General features: G+C 42.2%; 1 protein-coding gene across 1 annotated transcript in view; it reads right to left on the bottom strand.

Moving 5' to 3' along the window:
* The window catches only part of LOC126184598 (E3 ubiquitin-protein ligase HERC2), an 812863-nt gene that overhangs the window by 45540 nt on the left and 749689 nt on the right, over nt 1-17634 (bottom strand). The window contains exons 78-80 of the mRNA XM_049927039.1: nt 17243-17437; nt 16859-16993; nt 2969-3137 (exon numbers count right to left, since the gene is read on the bottom strand). Of these exons, the coding sequence (XP_049782996.1) occupies nt 2969-3137; nt 16859-16993; nt 17243-17437 (499 nt within the window). The remainder of the gene's footprint in view (nt 1-2968; nt 3138-16858; nt 16994-17242; nt 17438-17634) is intronic.

The raw sequence follows: 17634 nt of genomic DNA, 5'->3' as shown, positions 1-17634 counted from the left end.
AATATGTGTTGTTAGCAAAGGATTTTGCCTGCGGAATTGGTGACCAACACAGGGATGTCATTTAAACATCCAACAGATATTGTTAGATGTAAGACATTGAAAATCAGCCTTGTAGTGGTTGTCAGCAGCCAAAAACATCAGGTGATGACTGCTACCTAAAAATAATGGTTTGAAGGTAGTCCAAGGAGAACACAAAGGAACAGTATGCTGCTTTTTTGGAGGCAACTGGGAGGTCTCTGTCAACCCAGAGAGTACATAACCATCTCCACATGATGAATTTGGCTTCTAGGGTTCCAGTACATCTTCGAGTACAAACTCTCTAGTGCCATAGTGCACAAAATAGATGGGCAAGGAAGTTCTCAAAAGAATGGACTTGATCCTCTTCACTGACATGTACGATTTATGTGACACCTGGTGGTCTTCCTGAAGAGGGGGAGAAAACCAGGTATTGAAGAAAATCTCAAGCATGCAATCCAGTGAACACCTCATATGACCTAAGGAAGACCACCATTTAGTGGGATAAGTTTGAGCAGCAAAGTTTTCATCTTCCCATGGACAACATTCCATTGAGACCGCTACAATGCATGGGGTCAGCCACAACAGTTTTGAATGTTACCCAGCAACAAATTTTCATTTTGTAGATGCACAGTTTCAACAGACTGCCTCTATTTTGGTTACTGCCTTTATTTTGATTACTGTTATATTTTTATTTCAAAGTAAAGTTATTTTTAAAATAATGATATGGATATAATAGAGGGAAACATTCCACGTGGGAAAAATATATCTAAAAACAAAGATGATGTGACTTACCAAACGAAAGCGCTGGCCTTTACAAATGTCTGCTTCTATCTGTGTATGTGCGGTTGGATATGAGTGTGTGTGCGAGTGTATACCTGTCCTTTTTTCCCCCAAGGTAAGTCTTTCCGATCCCGGGATTGGAATGATTCCTTACCCTCTCCCTTAAAACCCACATCCTTTCATCTTTCCCTCTTTCCTGATGAAGCAACCGTTGGTTGCAAAAGCTTAAATTTTGTGTGTATGTTTGTGTTTGTTTGTGTGTCTATCGACCTGCCAGCGCTTTCGTTTGGTAAGTCACATCATCTTTGTTTTTAGATAAAGTTATTTTTTATTATATTACATTTATTATTATTATTATTATTATTATTATTATTATTATTATTATTAGTATGTATCTTATTATTTACTGGCTCCCTTACATCTAAGTCCACTTAAGTTCACAGATATGCAGGTAGTGCAAAACCTTCTTTGAGCAGCACATATAAATGATTGCATAACTAAAACTGCTCCACCAAAACTGCTCAACAGAGATACAGTCGCAGGGTCTGATAGAACAGCAGTTCAGTTTTATTGATTGATGGATTGGTCCCATTTGATTAAATTATTACAAGTACACACACTGTACATACGACCAAATACAAACCAGACAATAAAATCTGTGTTCTGTCAGACCCTGGGGCCACTCCTCTACAGAGCAGTTTCAGTCGATTTTCCATTCTGCAGTTACTTATCTTTATATATGTCATTTACAGTTCAGTATTTCAGTCTTTTCCCTGTCTTCCTCATTTTTTATGTGAGTGTGATCAATAAGAGAGTGGACAGAACATTGTTCTTTTGTTTCAGCCAGGGCTAAAAATTCATTAGCTTTTTTTTTTTTTTTTGTCAGTTTGCTAGTTAAAGAATTGTTTTCAGAATTAAATCACTGTTTGTGTTGCTTATTTTACATTTATTTGGACTTCTTTAAACTATTATTTTTCAATTTCCTCCTCTCCTTTTCTTCTTCCTTTTCTTTTTAATCTGGGATGGAACTATCTCTGCTTTCGTAATAACTTTAATACAACATGGAAATACATAGGTGGTATATAAGCAATGGAAGGTTAGCACTTAAGCCATCCTCACATGAGAAGAGTTAGCTAATGTTGACGTGGGCTTACGCCCTATGAATACATGCTGCTTCTAAGCACCATCACATTGAAGATCTCTCAAAAGAGCATCATATTGGTATGGTTTGTTGTAATAAAATGACAGAGAACCTCATACTCATCATTAAAGGATATTCATATTTAGTTATTTTTGTGTTATAATTTGCATGTTATGAAAGTATGCCATTTTAAGGCAACTGCATACTGAAGATTCATGAAAAATGAATTGCTCTTGGTAGGATTTGTTATAATTAAATGCCAGTTAAAAATGTATCAATGATTAAAGCCTTCAGAATATGATAATATACAATAAAAGGGCATTAAATATAGAAGAGAGCATAGTGTAGTTGGTAGAGGCGCTAAATTACAAAACGGTGTGTAGCTAGTTTGTGTCTTGCTGTATCCACATTCTTTTTTCCTTCCTTGCATTTCCTAAAAGGTAATATTTCACATTATGTAACTATAGGTGCCTGCTCTCTCCCCCCCCCCCTCCCCCCCCCCCCTCTCTCTCCCGTAAATTTGTCTGACTCTGTGAAGTTTTGTAAGCTGATGTTCTTACTGACCGGACATGGAACTTTCATTCTTGTCTTATAGCATGTTTATGGACATTGAAATTTTTATTTATCTATACTGCAGATAGTGCAATGTGACTAGCAATTGGACAAAGGAGGAAATGTGCATTTTAACAGAGCTTTACGTATGTCCACTTTTGTAAACAAACTGTGTGATATGCTGCTAGATACAGTTGACAGCTGCCGCTGGAGAGTGCTAAAGTATCAATCACATTAATCAGCATGCCCCATGTGACACACACACACTGTATCTCGTCAGGTTGGATTTCCCACTCAAGTCCAAATCTACGTTAGCTGCCTTGTCCCATGTGAGGACGAATTTCCTGTATAGTCGAGGCACTATGCAATGGACAGGCATCTAAAAAAGACTTACAACTTACAACAATGTTTAAGGCTGTATCATATGCTTAAATTAAATGACTAAGTGAATATGAAATATTTTCAGTTGACTGGTACCTGTAATTGAGTGCTAGGCGAACATATTCCAGTCGATTTTCAGGCATAATTCTTTTGTATCTTGTGGAAAGAGGAATTTCAATTCCTGAAGCTGAAGGTGTTGAAAATGGCATCTCTAAAGTCTGAAATACTTTTGCATCTGGTTCCATATCTCGTATGCAAAGCAATCCTGTGAACACAATTTTAAATGAGATATACATAAAATGAAGTTCATACCAACTTTAATCCTTAAAACTTCAAATTTATATTCTGCTATTTTGCCAAAGAAACATTGGAACATTACAATACAGATCCATCAAACTACAGAAAAATTGCACTCTCTCGTTAGTGTCTTATGTATATGCATGATGAAGACATCAAACATGGAGCACTTGTTCGAAAATCACAAACAGTGCAGCTTAGCACTTTATATAGGGGAGTCTGCTGTACTTTTGGTATTACACTTTGTGCTCAAAAGTCAGAGGATAGTAGGTAATATCATGTATTTTCTGTAATAATGAGCCAATAGAGAGTATGTAGTGGGCTCATACACTGCACAATTGTAGATACTAACAAGTTTTAACATTCCATCAGTGTGATTTCATAGGAGCTATAAGATTCCAGGTCCAGTGTTTACGAAGTAAAGTGGTAACATCAAGAAAGAGTCAAATTTAATCATCACTCTGTTACATATAAGACATTAGTTAATAGATACTGTCAAACTTTAAAGCATACAGTACAAATCAATTGTCAGACTTCATCATCAACTGATGCTGAACACTTCCACTGGAGCTCAGGTACATAGGTCAATTACTGAATTATGTATTGAGTGGTAAGATGTTCCAGTTTTAACAAATACTGCTCCCCAGAGGCTACTAATCAGAAGAATGAATGCACACAGTTCAAGACAGAGTGTTGAAAATAGTTTCATCAATAGTCTGTGGAGGAGTGAATGAAGGTCTCATGGAGTGATGAGTAATGGTAAATGATGTTTCACTAATCTGAGAATGAACAGACCTGCCAAATACTAGAAGTAAAGGAAGTGTGTTGTGGCAACTGGTCAATTTCATGGTGATTTCATGGTACAACAGCAGCTACTGCAGCAGCAGCACCAGCACCAGCACCAGCACCTCCTGCAGCAACAACAACAACAGCAGCAGCAAGACATGCTGTGTGAACTCCACCACCAGCAGCAGCAGCAGCAGCAGCAGCAGACACAGTCGTTACAGCTTCTCCAAAACCAACAACAGTTTGTGGCTGTGGTGGACTCTCCTGCCACTCTGCTCCTCACTTGTTTCAATGAGGCAAACCAGGGTTGGGAAGTCTATTTCTATTGTTTTGTTCTTCATTGCAAGACACGTCAGATAACTGCTCATGGGTGTCAGTGTGCACTCATTGTTTTCGAGTAGTGAACTGTACAAAGTGGTGCAAAAATTACGCCCACTTTCAGATCCCAGTAGTCTAAGCTTTTCTGATGTTTGTGCATGACTATTATAGCCACCAAATTCAACCAATTCCACCAATTTTCAGTTGGAAATAGGCATGGCTGTGCATCTGGTTAACAAGGACACATACAGTTGCATTGGCTCCTTGCAGCTCCCCTCAGCACAAAGTGTTGGTGTACAATGACCAGTCGATCCCACTGCAGGGTCAGATCATTATCAAAGCTAAGTATAAAAATGTTGCTCAGCAACTAACCTTGCTTGCAGTCAAATCTTGGATGACAACTCACATCTTTGGTTTAGACACTTTTGTGCTTTTTGGTTTTCAAATTTAAGATGAGGTTGAGTTAGTTTCATGTGTGATCCCATTCACAGAACTTAATGCACTGTGTACACAACTTAAGCAGCTATTTGAACCTACATTAGGCGGGTGTTCTATCACCAGTATTGTCTAGCTGATGGGCTACATCCATGGTCATAGTTCAGAAACCTGCTGGGCCACTTCAGATTTGTGGTGATTTTAAGTCTACCTTTAATGCTGAGACAAATGTGATTTGTATGTAATTCCTTGACAGGAGGAATTGTTGGCTAAATTGGCTAGGAGGGCAAATATTTTTCAAGATAGATCTCACTGGCACCCGGCTTTCAGTCACCTGTAGATGATCAGACGAAACAATTTTTAGTGTTTAACATGCCATTCAGCATGTATTGCTATAACAAGGCGTCATTCGTGGTTGCGAGTACTCCTTCGATATATCAGAAATGTCTTTAGAAACTCATCTAACATATTCTCAATTGTGTTAATTATTTATAGGATTTGTTAGTTATTGGGGCAATGTGGCAGTAGCATCTGTCCAGTTTATAGATGATGTTTGAGCAGCTCCAAGCCAATGTTCTGTGCTGTCAGTTCAATAAATGTAGTTTCTTTGCAAAAAATGTCAAGTACTTGGGTCACATATTAAGTCAAGATGGGCTCATTCTGATGCAAGACCATATGGCCACTATCGCTGACTTACCACCTCCTAAGAACCTCAAAGAACTACAACTGTTCCTCAGCAAAGTAAATCATTATGCCAAGTTTATTCCACATGTGGCCCACATTTCCCATCCACTCAATCAACTGTGTAAAAAAGTGCTAAATTTGTGTGGTCAGAGGTGTGCCAAAAAGCTTTCATGCAACTTAAACAGTGCCAAATGTCAGCTCCTTGTTTAGCTGCATGCCATCTCAGCATGCACTTGATGATTGCCATTGATGCATTGGATTGTGGCAGGAGTGCTGTGTTGTCCCACAAATACACCAACTGCACAGAACAGCCCACTGCATTTGCATCTAAATCATTAAATGCAGTGCAGAGGAATTATTCACAAATTGAGAAGAAGGCATTAGCTATCATATACTGGCATCCAGAAGTTTCATGTGTTCCTGTATGGTGCAAAGTTTTACTAGATCACCAATCACAAATCTTGTATTTCATTGCTTGGCCCCCATTCAAAACTTCCCAATAAAACAGTGCAGCAGTTGCAATGGTGGGCACTGTTTCCTCGGTAACTGTATCTGTGAGATCCATTAGCAGACCAGCCATACAGCACTCCAATGCAAATATGTTTTCCCAGTTGATGTGTGGCACAGATGCCAAATTTGACAGGCACAATGTGCTGTGTTTTGCCTTAGACAGAAACCAGTGACACAACCTTGATGAATTTCCAATTACAGTGTATGAGGTACTGGCAGAAATGGCCCACAATCTGCTCCTGCACAGGATGTTGTCTGCTGTAGGCGGAGGTAGCAGGAGTATTTGCCTAAGAAAGCCAACCCAGAATGGCACACCTATTTTTCCTTACGGCACAGGCTTAATGTCAATGAGGGGGTGAATTTTGCTGGCTACAGGTGACAGTGAATGCCCAGTGCTAGTTCCTCCAACACTGCACCCCCACATACTGCAGTTCCTCCACACTGCACACAGGGAATGTGAAGAACGAATGCAATAGTGCGACATTATGTGTACTGGTGTGGTGTTGATGCTATCCTTGAATGCACTGTCTGGAACTGCCATGTCTCCACCCACAACCAATTTGCACCAGCACAGCTGTTCAATCTTCAGCCTTGGCAAAGGGTACATTTTGATTTCACTGGTCATTCTGGAGAGCAATGTGATCACTTGTCAATGCCCCTCTAACTTTCAGTATGATGTGTTTATGGTTACAAGTGCCCTGCCCACCATATTAGTGACAGATGGGGCTCTTCCATCCTGGTTTCTGACAATGGCCCTCAGTTCACAGCATTCATATTTCACGATTTTTATCAGTAACATGGCAATGAGTACCTGACCACTGCCCTTTCCATTCCACATCCAAATTGGAAGCTGGGCAGATGGACAGGACATTCAAAGACACATATGCGACAACTACTGATGACAGCTGACTCCATGGAAGCTCTCACTAGCTTCCTTGCCTCCTACCGATCCACCCCCGCAAATGGATGTAGCCCAGCCAAAAGTTTACATGGGCACAGACCCCCACACCCCATTTTACTTGCTGCACCCGATTCCACGGGTCCACTGCCCTGCACACAGTCATATCAATGCATTGGAGCTTCCGTCTCGGTTCATACTTTCAACCAGAACCTCAGGCAAACCGAAGGCACTGTCATCAGCAGCAGGAGGTGGCAGGTGTTTGAGACTGAGGTCAACTAGGAGCAGCTAGTCAGCAATGGAATCAGCTCCGACCACACCATGACATATACCCCCCCCCCCCCCCCCCCATTTCCCACAACCACGACCAGCACCACCACTACCACCAGGATGGAGTGCTACCTGCGACCACACCAGGGACTGGCCTGCCACTTACTACTACAGCCTCTGCCTTTGTGTCAGGCATCAGCAAGAAATCAAAATTGACCAGCATTTGAAGCTGATCGGACTGAAACCTTTCCTCCTCCTATGCCACTTCCACCTCTCACTCCTGCTATTGGCAGCCTCCTTCTCTCCCTATCAGTGGACATTGAACATTATTGGCCTGTGGTGTCCATGGAGGCTGACCCATTACTATCATCTCCACCAGTTCTGGTGCCCACTCCCCTGCAGGCCAGTCCAAGCTGTGCCCCAGATTCCATCAATCACCCAGGACTGTCACATATGGCATTGCCTCCCTCCATCAATCACCCAGGACTCTCACATATGGCACTGCCTCCCTCCCAAGTCGATCATGATAGGGACCATCTGTTGGCACCTTTGGTGAGCATTCCTACTTTCCTCTCTCCCCTTCCTTCTTGAAGCAGGCAACAGCCATGTCACTTCCAGCTCTATGTACCAATTAAATGGGGGAGTGAGAGGAGGGATTTAGTATTAGAGGGTGATTCGAATTCTGAGCCTAGCTTGGGTGTTGGCTGAGAGCCTAGCTCAAGTACTGGTTGAGATAACATGTCAGAGATACTGGGGCTCCACGTGACAGCAACGGCTCATGCCTGAGTGATGCAAAGCTGCCGTGGCAAGCACATGAGGTAGTGCCACCCTCTGACAAGTGTTTACTGATATTCTCACGTAGAAGAGGTTGTTATTAGATGAATGTCGAACACTAACTTCACTTAACGAAGGTTTATTCAGTACTTGCATGTACAAGAGTGCAGGGTAAACTGCCTCTGGTCAGATCACATACAGTATATATACAGCTACAGAATATTCCAGTACAATGATTCATGACATTTGAGGATACTTCTAGAATGTACTCAAATTGAATATAGAAATTCAAATTGTACAGTCAAGGTGAGTTTTGAACTCACAACCCTCCATGCAACAGTTTAGTGTCATAGTCACTACACCACAGTGCTAGTCAGCTTCTTCTGTGACATTGCTCCCTCATTAAGAGAACAGCATCTTGGTTTTATGTCCTCTTAGTCCGGGAACGAGTCATCGGTCCTGCATACTCCAACTCCTGATGACTGATTCTCGCCCTGGCGGTGACTTCTTAGAACTTTTTTTGCCGCTACACTCTTCGTCACCTTTCCGCTTGTTGCCTGTCGCTGGAGCTTCAGATTTACCATGGGTTGCAGGATCCTTATAGGGCTTCATTCGAAGGATGTGGACCATATCTCTGATCTTTCATCGTCTTGTGTCAGGGCCGAAATCTTCAACTTCATAAGTAACAACAGACAACTGTCTTACAACCTTATAAGGTCCAAAGTAGTGCCTGAGGAGCTTCTCAGAGAGACCAACCTTACGAACAGGAGTGAAGATCCAGACGAGGTCACCAGGCTGGTAGACAACAGGGCAAAGGCTCGCGTCGTACCTTCGGCGATCGTTTTCTTGAGCTTGCAGCATGCAGAGTTGAGCTAACTGCCAAGCTTCCTCCACTCTGGTTAACACCTGGCCGATGTAGTAATTGTCCATGTCATCAGGATGTAACAGAAACACAGTAGCCATCATCGTAGTCACCTCACGCCCACGCACCAGGAAATATGCCGTAAATCATTTGGCGTCTTGTTTGGCGGTGTTGTAGGCAATCGTCACGAAAGGTAGCACCTCATCCCATTTGCTCTGCACAACAGTGACAAACATTGATAGCATGTCGGCCAAGGTCTTATTAAGGTGTTCAGTAAGCCCGTTAGTTTGCGGATGGTAGGCAGTCGTCATTTAATGAGTAATGTTGCACTGATGGTTTATCTCTGTCACAAGATTAGATTGAAAAACTTTCCCTCAATCCGTAACTAATGACCTTGGGGCACTGTGTTTTAATACAATATCTTCCACGATGAATTTGGCTACCTCGGATGCTTTGGCTGTTTTCACAGCTTTTGTAGTGGTATAGCGCATCAGATAATCAGTGCAAACAATAATCCATCTATTGTCACTAGCAGACATTGGAAAAGGTCTGAGGAGGTCAATCCCAACACACCAGAAAGGCGTTTTAGCTGGTGGAATTGGTATGAGTAGGCGAGTTGGTTTCTGAGGAACTGCCTCTCTCCTCTGGCACTCTCGACAGTGCGACACACAGTGACAGACACTCCTAAATAAACCTGGCCAGAAAAATCTCTTGTGGATTCTATCATATGTCTTAATAAATCCTAAATGTCCGGCTTCAGGTGTGTCATGGAACATCTAAGCGCATGTGTTTAGGAATCATTGGTAGCCACCTTTCCAAACGGATCAAAGTTTTTCTTGATAAGTAATCCATTAACTACCTTAAATTGTCCTTTCACATCCTCTGACCGATTTAAGGCAAGTATAATTTGAGATATCTTGGCATCCTTCTTCTGCTCAGCAGAGATATCCTGGAGTGCAGCGAGACAGGCACTATCTTCATCAAAGTCTTGATGGTCTTGCACAGGGTTCCTTGAGAGACAGTCGGCATCTTGGTGTTTTCTTCCACTTTAGTACACTATGGTAATGTCATACTCTTGAAGACGTAGTGCCCATGTGGCGAGTTGTCCTGTTGGATCCTTAAGACATGTCAACCAACAAAGTGAATGATGGTCTGTAACAACTTTGAATGGCCTTGCATAGAGATACTGTCGAAATCTGCACATGGCCCAGATCACAACAAGACATTCCCTTTCTGTAGTTAAGTAGTTTCTCTCGGCTTTTTTAAGTGTCCTACAAGCATAGGCTATAACCTTCTCTTTTCCATCCAAAATTTGCACCAGAACAGCACTGATCCCGCACCCGCTGGCATCTGTGTGTAGTTCTTTAGGTGCTCTCTTATCATACAGACCAAGTACAGAGTCAGTCGTCAGAGCTTTTCACAGCACATCGAAAGAATTTTGTTGAGCACCACCCCAGATGAATTCAGCATCGGCTTTTAACAACTCTTGGAGTGGCCTGGCTTTGATACAAAAGTCTTTGATAAAATGATGGTAATAAGAACATAATCTGAGGAAGCTTCTCACATCCCTAGTACTTCTAGGAATTAGTAAATTTCATTATAGATCTCACCATTTCTGGGTGTGGCCACACACCTTCATTTGACAAAAGGTTTCCATGGATTTTGATTTCTTTTGCTCCAAAGAGACACTTTCTTGGATTAAGTTTCAGTTTGCCTTATTGGAGACACTTAAGAACGGCCCTCAGTCTTTCTACACTCCTGGAAATTGAAATAAGAACACCATGAATTCATTGTCCCAGGAAGGGGAAACTTTATTGACACATTCCTGGGGTCAGATACATCACATGATCACACTGACAGAACCACAGGCACATAGACACAGGCAACAGAGCATGCACAATGTCGGCACTAGTACAGTGTATATCCACCTTTCGCAGCAATGTAGGCTGCTATTCTCCCATAGAGACGATCGTAGAGATGCTGGATGTAGTCCTGTGGAATGGCTTGCCATGCCATTTCCACCTGGCGCCTCAGTTGGACCAGCGTTCGTGCTGGACGTGCAGACTGCGTGAGACGACGCTTCATCCAGTCCCAAACATGCTCAATGGGGGACAGATCCGGAGATCTTGCTGGCCAGGGTAGTTGACTTACACCTTCTAGAGCACGTTGGGTGGCACGGGATACATGCGGACGTGCATTGTCCTGTTGGAACAGCAAGTTCCCTTGCCGGTCTAGGAATGGTAGAACGATGGGTTCGATGACGGTTTGGATGTACCGTGCACTATTCAGTGTCCCCTCGACGATCACCAGTGGTGTACGGCCAGTGTAGGAGATCGCTCCCCACACCATGATGCCGGGTGTTGGCCCTGTGTGCCTCGGTCGTATGCAGTCCTGATTGTGGCGCTCACCTGCACGGCGCCAAACACGCATACGACCATCATTGGCACCAAGGCAGAAGCGACTCTCATCGCTGAAGACGACACGTCTCCATTCGTCCCTCCATTCACGCCTGACGCGACACCACTGGAGGCGGGCTGCACGATGCTGGGGCGTGAGCGGAAGACGGCCTAACGGTGTGCGTGACCGTAGCCCAGCTTCATGGAGACGGTTGCGAATGGTCTTCGCCGATACCCCAGGAGCAACAGTGTCCCTAATTTGCTGGGAAGTGGCGGTGCGGTCCCCTACGGCACTGCGTAGGATCCTACGGTCTTGGCGTGCATCCGTGCGTCGCTGCGGTCCGGTCCCAGGTCGACGGGCACGTGCACCTTCCGCCGACCACTGGCGACAACATCGATGTACTGTGGAGACCTCACGCCCCACGTGTTGAGCAATTCGGCGGTACGTCCACCCGGCCTCCCGCATGCCCAATATACGCCCTCGCTCAAAGTCCGTCAACTGCACATACGGTTCACGTCCACGCTGTCGCGGCATGCTACCAGTGTTAAAGACTGCGATGGAGCTCCGTATGCCACGGCAAACTGGCTGACACTGACGGCGGCGGTGCACAAATGCTGCGCAGCTAGCGCCATTCGACGGCCAACACCGCGGTTCCTGGTGTGTCCGCTGTGCCGTGCGTGTGATCATTGCTTGTACAGCCCTCTCGCAGTGTCCGGAGCAAGTATGGTGGGTCTGACACACCGGTGTCAATGTGTTCTTTTTTCCATTTCCAGGAGTGTATATGTTCATCAAATGTCTCTGAGAACACTACAATGTCATCTAAATAACAAAGACACATTGTCCTCTTCAGGTGCCTTAGAAGATTATCCATCATCCGTTCAAAAGTTGCTAGTGCATTACACAAACCAAACGGCATTATCTTAAACTAATGCAAGCCCTCAGGGGTGATGAATGCAGTTTTCTCACGATCGGCATAATCTACTTCGATTTGCCAGTATCCCAAGTACATGTCCATGGTTGAGGAAAACTTAGCCCCCTTCAGACAATCTAGTGTATCATCAGTTCATGGAAGAGGGTAAACGTCCTTTTTAGTTATCTTATTAAGCTTCCTGTAATCAACACAAAAGAGCCAACTGCCATCCTTCTTCCTGACGAGGACCACTGGTGATGACCATGGGCTCTGCGAAGGCTGAATGATGTAATTCTTCATCATTTTCTCTACCTCCCCACAAATTATTTGACATTCTGTTGCTGACACACGGTATGCTCTCTGGCTTATTGGTTGAGGGTCTCCAGAGCTAATCCGGTGCTTCACCATTGATTTGTCTAATTTGCTCTTCACCTGGGGATTGAAGCATTCAGAGAACTATTGAAGAATGGCAAGTAGCTTCTCCTGTTGTTCCATAGTGAGATCTGGTGATAGTCAAGCTAGAAGATCTTTTCTCGTAATGGTAGCGCTATTTTCGTCCACAGACTCGGCATGGGAGGTTTCTATGATGCTCAGCTGTTCTTCAATTAACGGTTCAGCATTTGCTATGCACAAGCGTCTTGGAAAGATCTGATCTTCGAGTGACCACAATCTATAATTGCCTGAGAAGCTTTCAAAAAGTCCCATCCGAGAATAACGTCATGACTACAATCTTGTAAGATGATGAATTGTAAGGGCTGTGTATGGCCACTTATAACCACATGAATGGTACATGTTCCTGTAGGTTTTACATATTTCCCATTAGCTACCTTCAGCAGAGATGTTTTGTTTTCGATGAATACGATTTTCTGTAACTGGCGATGCTGCTTCTCCGAAACGACTGAATAGGATGCTCCAGAGTCCACAAGAGCGTGGGCTGGTTGGCCATCCATGAGGATATCAACGTAGTTTCCTACCATTTTTGTAGTGATCGACGTCAGAGGATTTTTCTCTTCAGCGGCCTCACCTCCAAGGAAGTCGCACCCTTTAGTTTTCCAGGTTGCAGCAGCTAGGTGATTGGCTGGATCTTCTATATAGCGATGAGGATCTTGATCGGCGTGTTGGGGAGCATCCACTCCAATGGCTAGCTTGTGGTGATGGTGACTTACGTCATCTTGCATTCACATCTTCTTGTTCATCTTCGTCGTCCTGGACTTGGCGTCGGCTAAGATTGGTCTGCTGTCTTCTGGTGTGGTGTCATCAAATATCTGCCACCTTCGTTGACAATAGTGCACCACATGTCCCGCTAGTCCACAGTGGAAACATACTGGTTGGTTATCCTGGGTCCTCCAGACGTCAGTCTTCCTTGGTGCCCAAACAGGTTCCTCATATGGCACTGTAGGAACATAACTCCACCTTGTCTTGACTTTTTCACCATTTTAAAGGGAAATGAAGGGCGGGAGATTGGGTTCAATGTCTGTTCCACTTCCACCCTTGTGACCTCTTGAAGCATCTCAGTTTTTTGCTTGCTGTGGAATCCAAGTGCCTTCTAAACTTCCTCTCTCACTATCTGATGAAGAACACTGTGAAATCAGTTGCTTCCTCCATCACAGACATCAATACGACATTTGGAAGCCATTCAAACTTCTTGTGTGTAATTCTTTTTTGATGCATTGTCTCAATAGACTGGCACCATTTTATGAAGTCGTCTGCTGTCGAAACCTCCTTCAGGAGTAGGGCTTGATACATGTCCTCAGCAACATCGTCACCAGAGAACCCGGAAGGATGTCTCATGTGGTGGCACACAGTTGCTGTCATTGTAACGTCCTCTTCTTCTGGATCCGATAGATTGTGATGTGTTGAATATGGCTCTAACTCAGGTTTCTCGCCACATAAACGGTGGCTCTGTCATGGCCTGATGTGAGCCACTGTGTCATTGATAATGTGCACTATCACAAGCTCCAATACCCAGCGTCTCCACCAAAATAATGTCACGTAGAAGAAGGTGTTGTTATATGAATGACGAACACTAACTTCACTTAACAAAGGTTTATTCAGAATTTGCACATACAAGAGTGGGGAGCGAACTGCTTCCGGCCAGAACACATACAGTATTTATACAACTACAGAACATTCCAGTACGATGATTCATGATATTTGAGGATACATCTAGAATGTACTCGAACCAAATATAGAAATTCAAAGTGTACTGTCCAGGTGAGTTTTGAAATCACGACCCTCCATGCAACAGTTTAGTGTCATAACCACTACACCACGGTGCTATTCAGCTTCTTCTGCGACAATATATTGCAGCCCAGCCAATGCGGCAAGTCTCTCAATAGTAACTGAAGTCTTACATATGTACCTCTGGATAGTGACTCAATATTAGTAAAAGACTAAAGAAGAATTGTGCAAAAACATAAAGGAAGATTTTCAAAATGTAATGCCTGAAATTCTCCAAAGACATAAAGGATGGCATGGAGATGCAGAGACCTCTGTGTAAGGCATGATAGTGCACATATCTGCTAGATACATAGTTTTTATATGTTTACTACAATATACTGTTTTCATCTAGAAAAGGGTGTTCTCATATACACTGCATTTGTTGAACTAATTCTTTAACACTGAATGATTATAGTTAGTAAAAACTTTTGTCATATCTGTGGTTATTTTACCATACACTGGCTGTAAATTAATTACAGCAGCACATATCCTTCCATATCCTTCTATCCACCAGGTATTCACCAACTTACAGTTGACTATCTCCAGTAGGTCACTCAAGTACATTGTAACACTATACAACGATGATAGTGTTTTTGTCATCAGGACACACAAATGCTAAGATATTATATGAGAGTAATCCAGAAAGTAACATCATTTGGCTTTAATAAACTCAAGAAACACACTTTATTAAACAAATCATGCCACTTCCAGAAACTGAATGTAACTTTAAATCTCTACATAATCATCTACATGTACTCAAGCATTTGTCATATCTGTCAACACATGCTCTGTAGTTGGTTGTCTACAAACCATCAAGCCAGTTTTAGTCTTAATTTCAGCATAAATTACAAAATGTTTCCTACCCAGAAACTATTTGAGTTCAATCAAAAGGTGAAAATCACTAAGAACAAGGTGAGAACTGTAGGGTGTTTGATCAAACATATATCATCAAAATTCATCTGACAAGTCTCTGGTTGCAGCAGCATACCTGTCCTCATGACAGTTATTGTGAAGAAGTACAACTGTAAGGAAGCACACCATTCCTATGAGTTTGGATTTCTTGGTACAGCTTTATTCGGATGTCATAATATCGATCTGAATTGATCATAGTGTCTTTTAGCATGAAACTGACCATGAGAAGACCCTTAAGATACCAGAACACCATCATCATGAGATTTCAGTAGTTAGAATTTGTTGGAATTCCATAGTTTATTTAGTGAAGAATGGTGCCATGGTCTATGGGGCTGCACCCCCCTCCCCCAGAACTACATCAGTTTATTCTTAAAAGAGAGAGAGAGAGAGAGAGAGAGAGAGAGAGAGAGAGAGATTCTTGCATCATAGCTTTCAGGCTTAGCAGTTTTGATAATTTTCCCGTGATTGTAATTGTTGTTATATAGATTCAGAAAACAACTTTGTTTACTCTGGAGAATCTGGAGATGGAATGGTGATACAAAACTTATGCGAGGTCACTTCCACTGCCCCGGACCAAAATCATGGATTCAACTCTGACCATGAGTAATTGGCACTTGGTCTCTGGAGTGAAATGAAACCCACATATTAGAAAACCAGTAATAATCTGGTAAAGAAAGGCATTTTCATTTGGGCAACATCACATCAAAAAATTTCAATGCTCCAACCATTCACTGTGTTTTGTCTTGATAACTTAGTTGCCTGGGAAACCATCAAGCCCAAATTTTTCTATAGCCAAGAAGTTCAGACAGAATTTTGTCAAGCAAAGAAAGAGAAATATTTGGCAAAGAAATGTGTAACTTGCCTAGGGTTTCGTATCTGTCTTGCACAATTGTATTCTTCACATCATCTGCAATGAGTGGAAGGTGTCCATTTAAACTTAGATATAATCCTGATACCAATCTGCACATTAGGACTGCACAATCGGTAGTTACTTCCTAGATTGCCCTCCGTATAATGCCAATCTCCAAAAGGTAGATATTATTTGAGCCAACCTTTTGTAAAGCCCAACTTACAATCCTCATTAAAAACCATGAATGCAGAGTATAATTTGCTACTTATATATACTTGAATAATCAACTAAAAAATGAATTAAGTAAAGATGCTATATCTGCTCTTCCAGGAGTGCTAGTCCTGCAAGTTTCAAAGAACTTCTGTGAAGTTTGGTAAATAGGAAATAAGGAACTGGCTGGAAGTAAAATTGTGAGGACAGGTTGAGAGTTGTGCTTGGGTAGCTCAGCCAATAGAGCACTTGCTAACGAAAGACAAAGGTCCTGACTTTGAGTCTCAGTCCTGCACAAAGTTTTAATATGCCACAAAGTTTTATATCAGTCCACACACTGCTGCAGAGTGAAAATTTCATTCTGCATACCTAATGTTTCTTTATACAATGGCATCTGATAGCTCATCTCTCTATTAGGTGAAGAACTGCAAGGTCTTGTATGTTGTATGGTGGTCATAAGTGCTCTTGGATCTTTAGACATATTTAAAAGCAAATGATCATTTCCAGCAATATAATTACTGAAGGTACTATTAATAAACATAGCAAGATTTTCATAAAATATAATTGAGTATTTCAAGGACTCTGGCATCTCAAAACTGAACATATAAACATGTGACAGTTTATGGAAATAACTTCATATACTCTTCATTTACCTGGGACATAATCTCTATCCACCTCTGTAAGATCAGCTGGTGTTAAGGTCATTCCAGCTAACTGCTTCCATACAGCTTCTGCAAGGTTCAGGCTTAAGGGGCTACCTGTCCTGATAGCAATTCCCATTAGAATACCTGTAAAAAGTTGGTGTATAATAATTAGCATCAATTTCTCATTGCTGCTTAAAACGATGTTCTATGTAGTCACAATTAACATTCCACAAACATTTTAACTTATAGTTAACTAGCATTATTCCTGAGTTTTTTGTTTGATTTAAATCACATCATGTGTGTAAAAATTGGTGAACCAAAAAATTAAAATATTTTCATGTCACTCTTCATTCAAATATCAGTTATATTTACTTTATTTTGTTAGCAACATACCCAGGAATCTGAACATATTCATGTGCAGTGGTGATTTCAAGGTAGGGTTCAAGAGAAAACAGTCACGATTTGTTCCTGTATCATCTCGGCCATTGGGTGTAACAATCAATAATGGAAGACACCCATTTTGAAGTTCTTCACACATCTCAGTAATGCTTTCACTGTAGCCTCCTCCACAATCATCTACACTTTCCCCTGGAAAGCATTTAAGATACTTCAAAATTTTGGTATACTCAGAATGATCAAATGTTAGCAATTTCCTTAAATTATTTGGCCCATGATTACTATATGACACAAGTAAATATCAAAACTATAGAAGCATATAGCACTTACAAAGAAACACCAGTTGAATGATGATTTATTGCTCTGACCATATCAACAAGTGGCTAATC

This window comes from Schistocerca cancellata, chromosome 4 (assembly GCF_023864275.1).
Source record: "Schistocerca cancellata isolate TAMUIC-IGC-003103 chromosome 4, iqSchCanc2.1, whole genome shotgun sequence".
Lineage (NCBI taxonomy): Eukaryota > Metazoa > Arthropoda > Insecta > Orthoptera > Acrididae > Schistocerca > Schistocerca cancellata.
The sequence above is the reverse complement of the archived record's forward strand: the minus strand, read 5'-3'. Positions and strand labels throughout refer to the sequence as shown.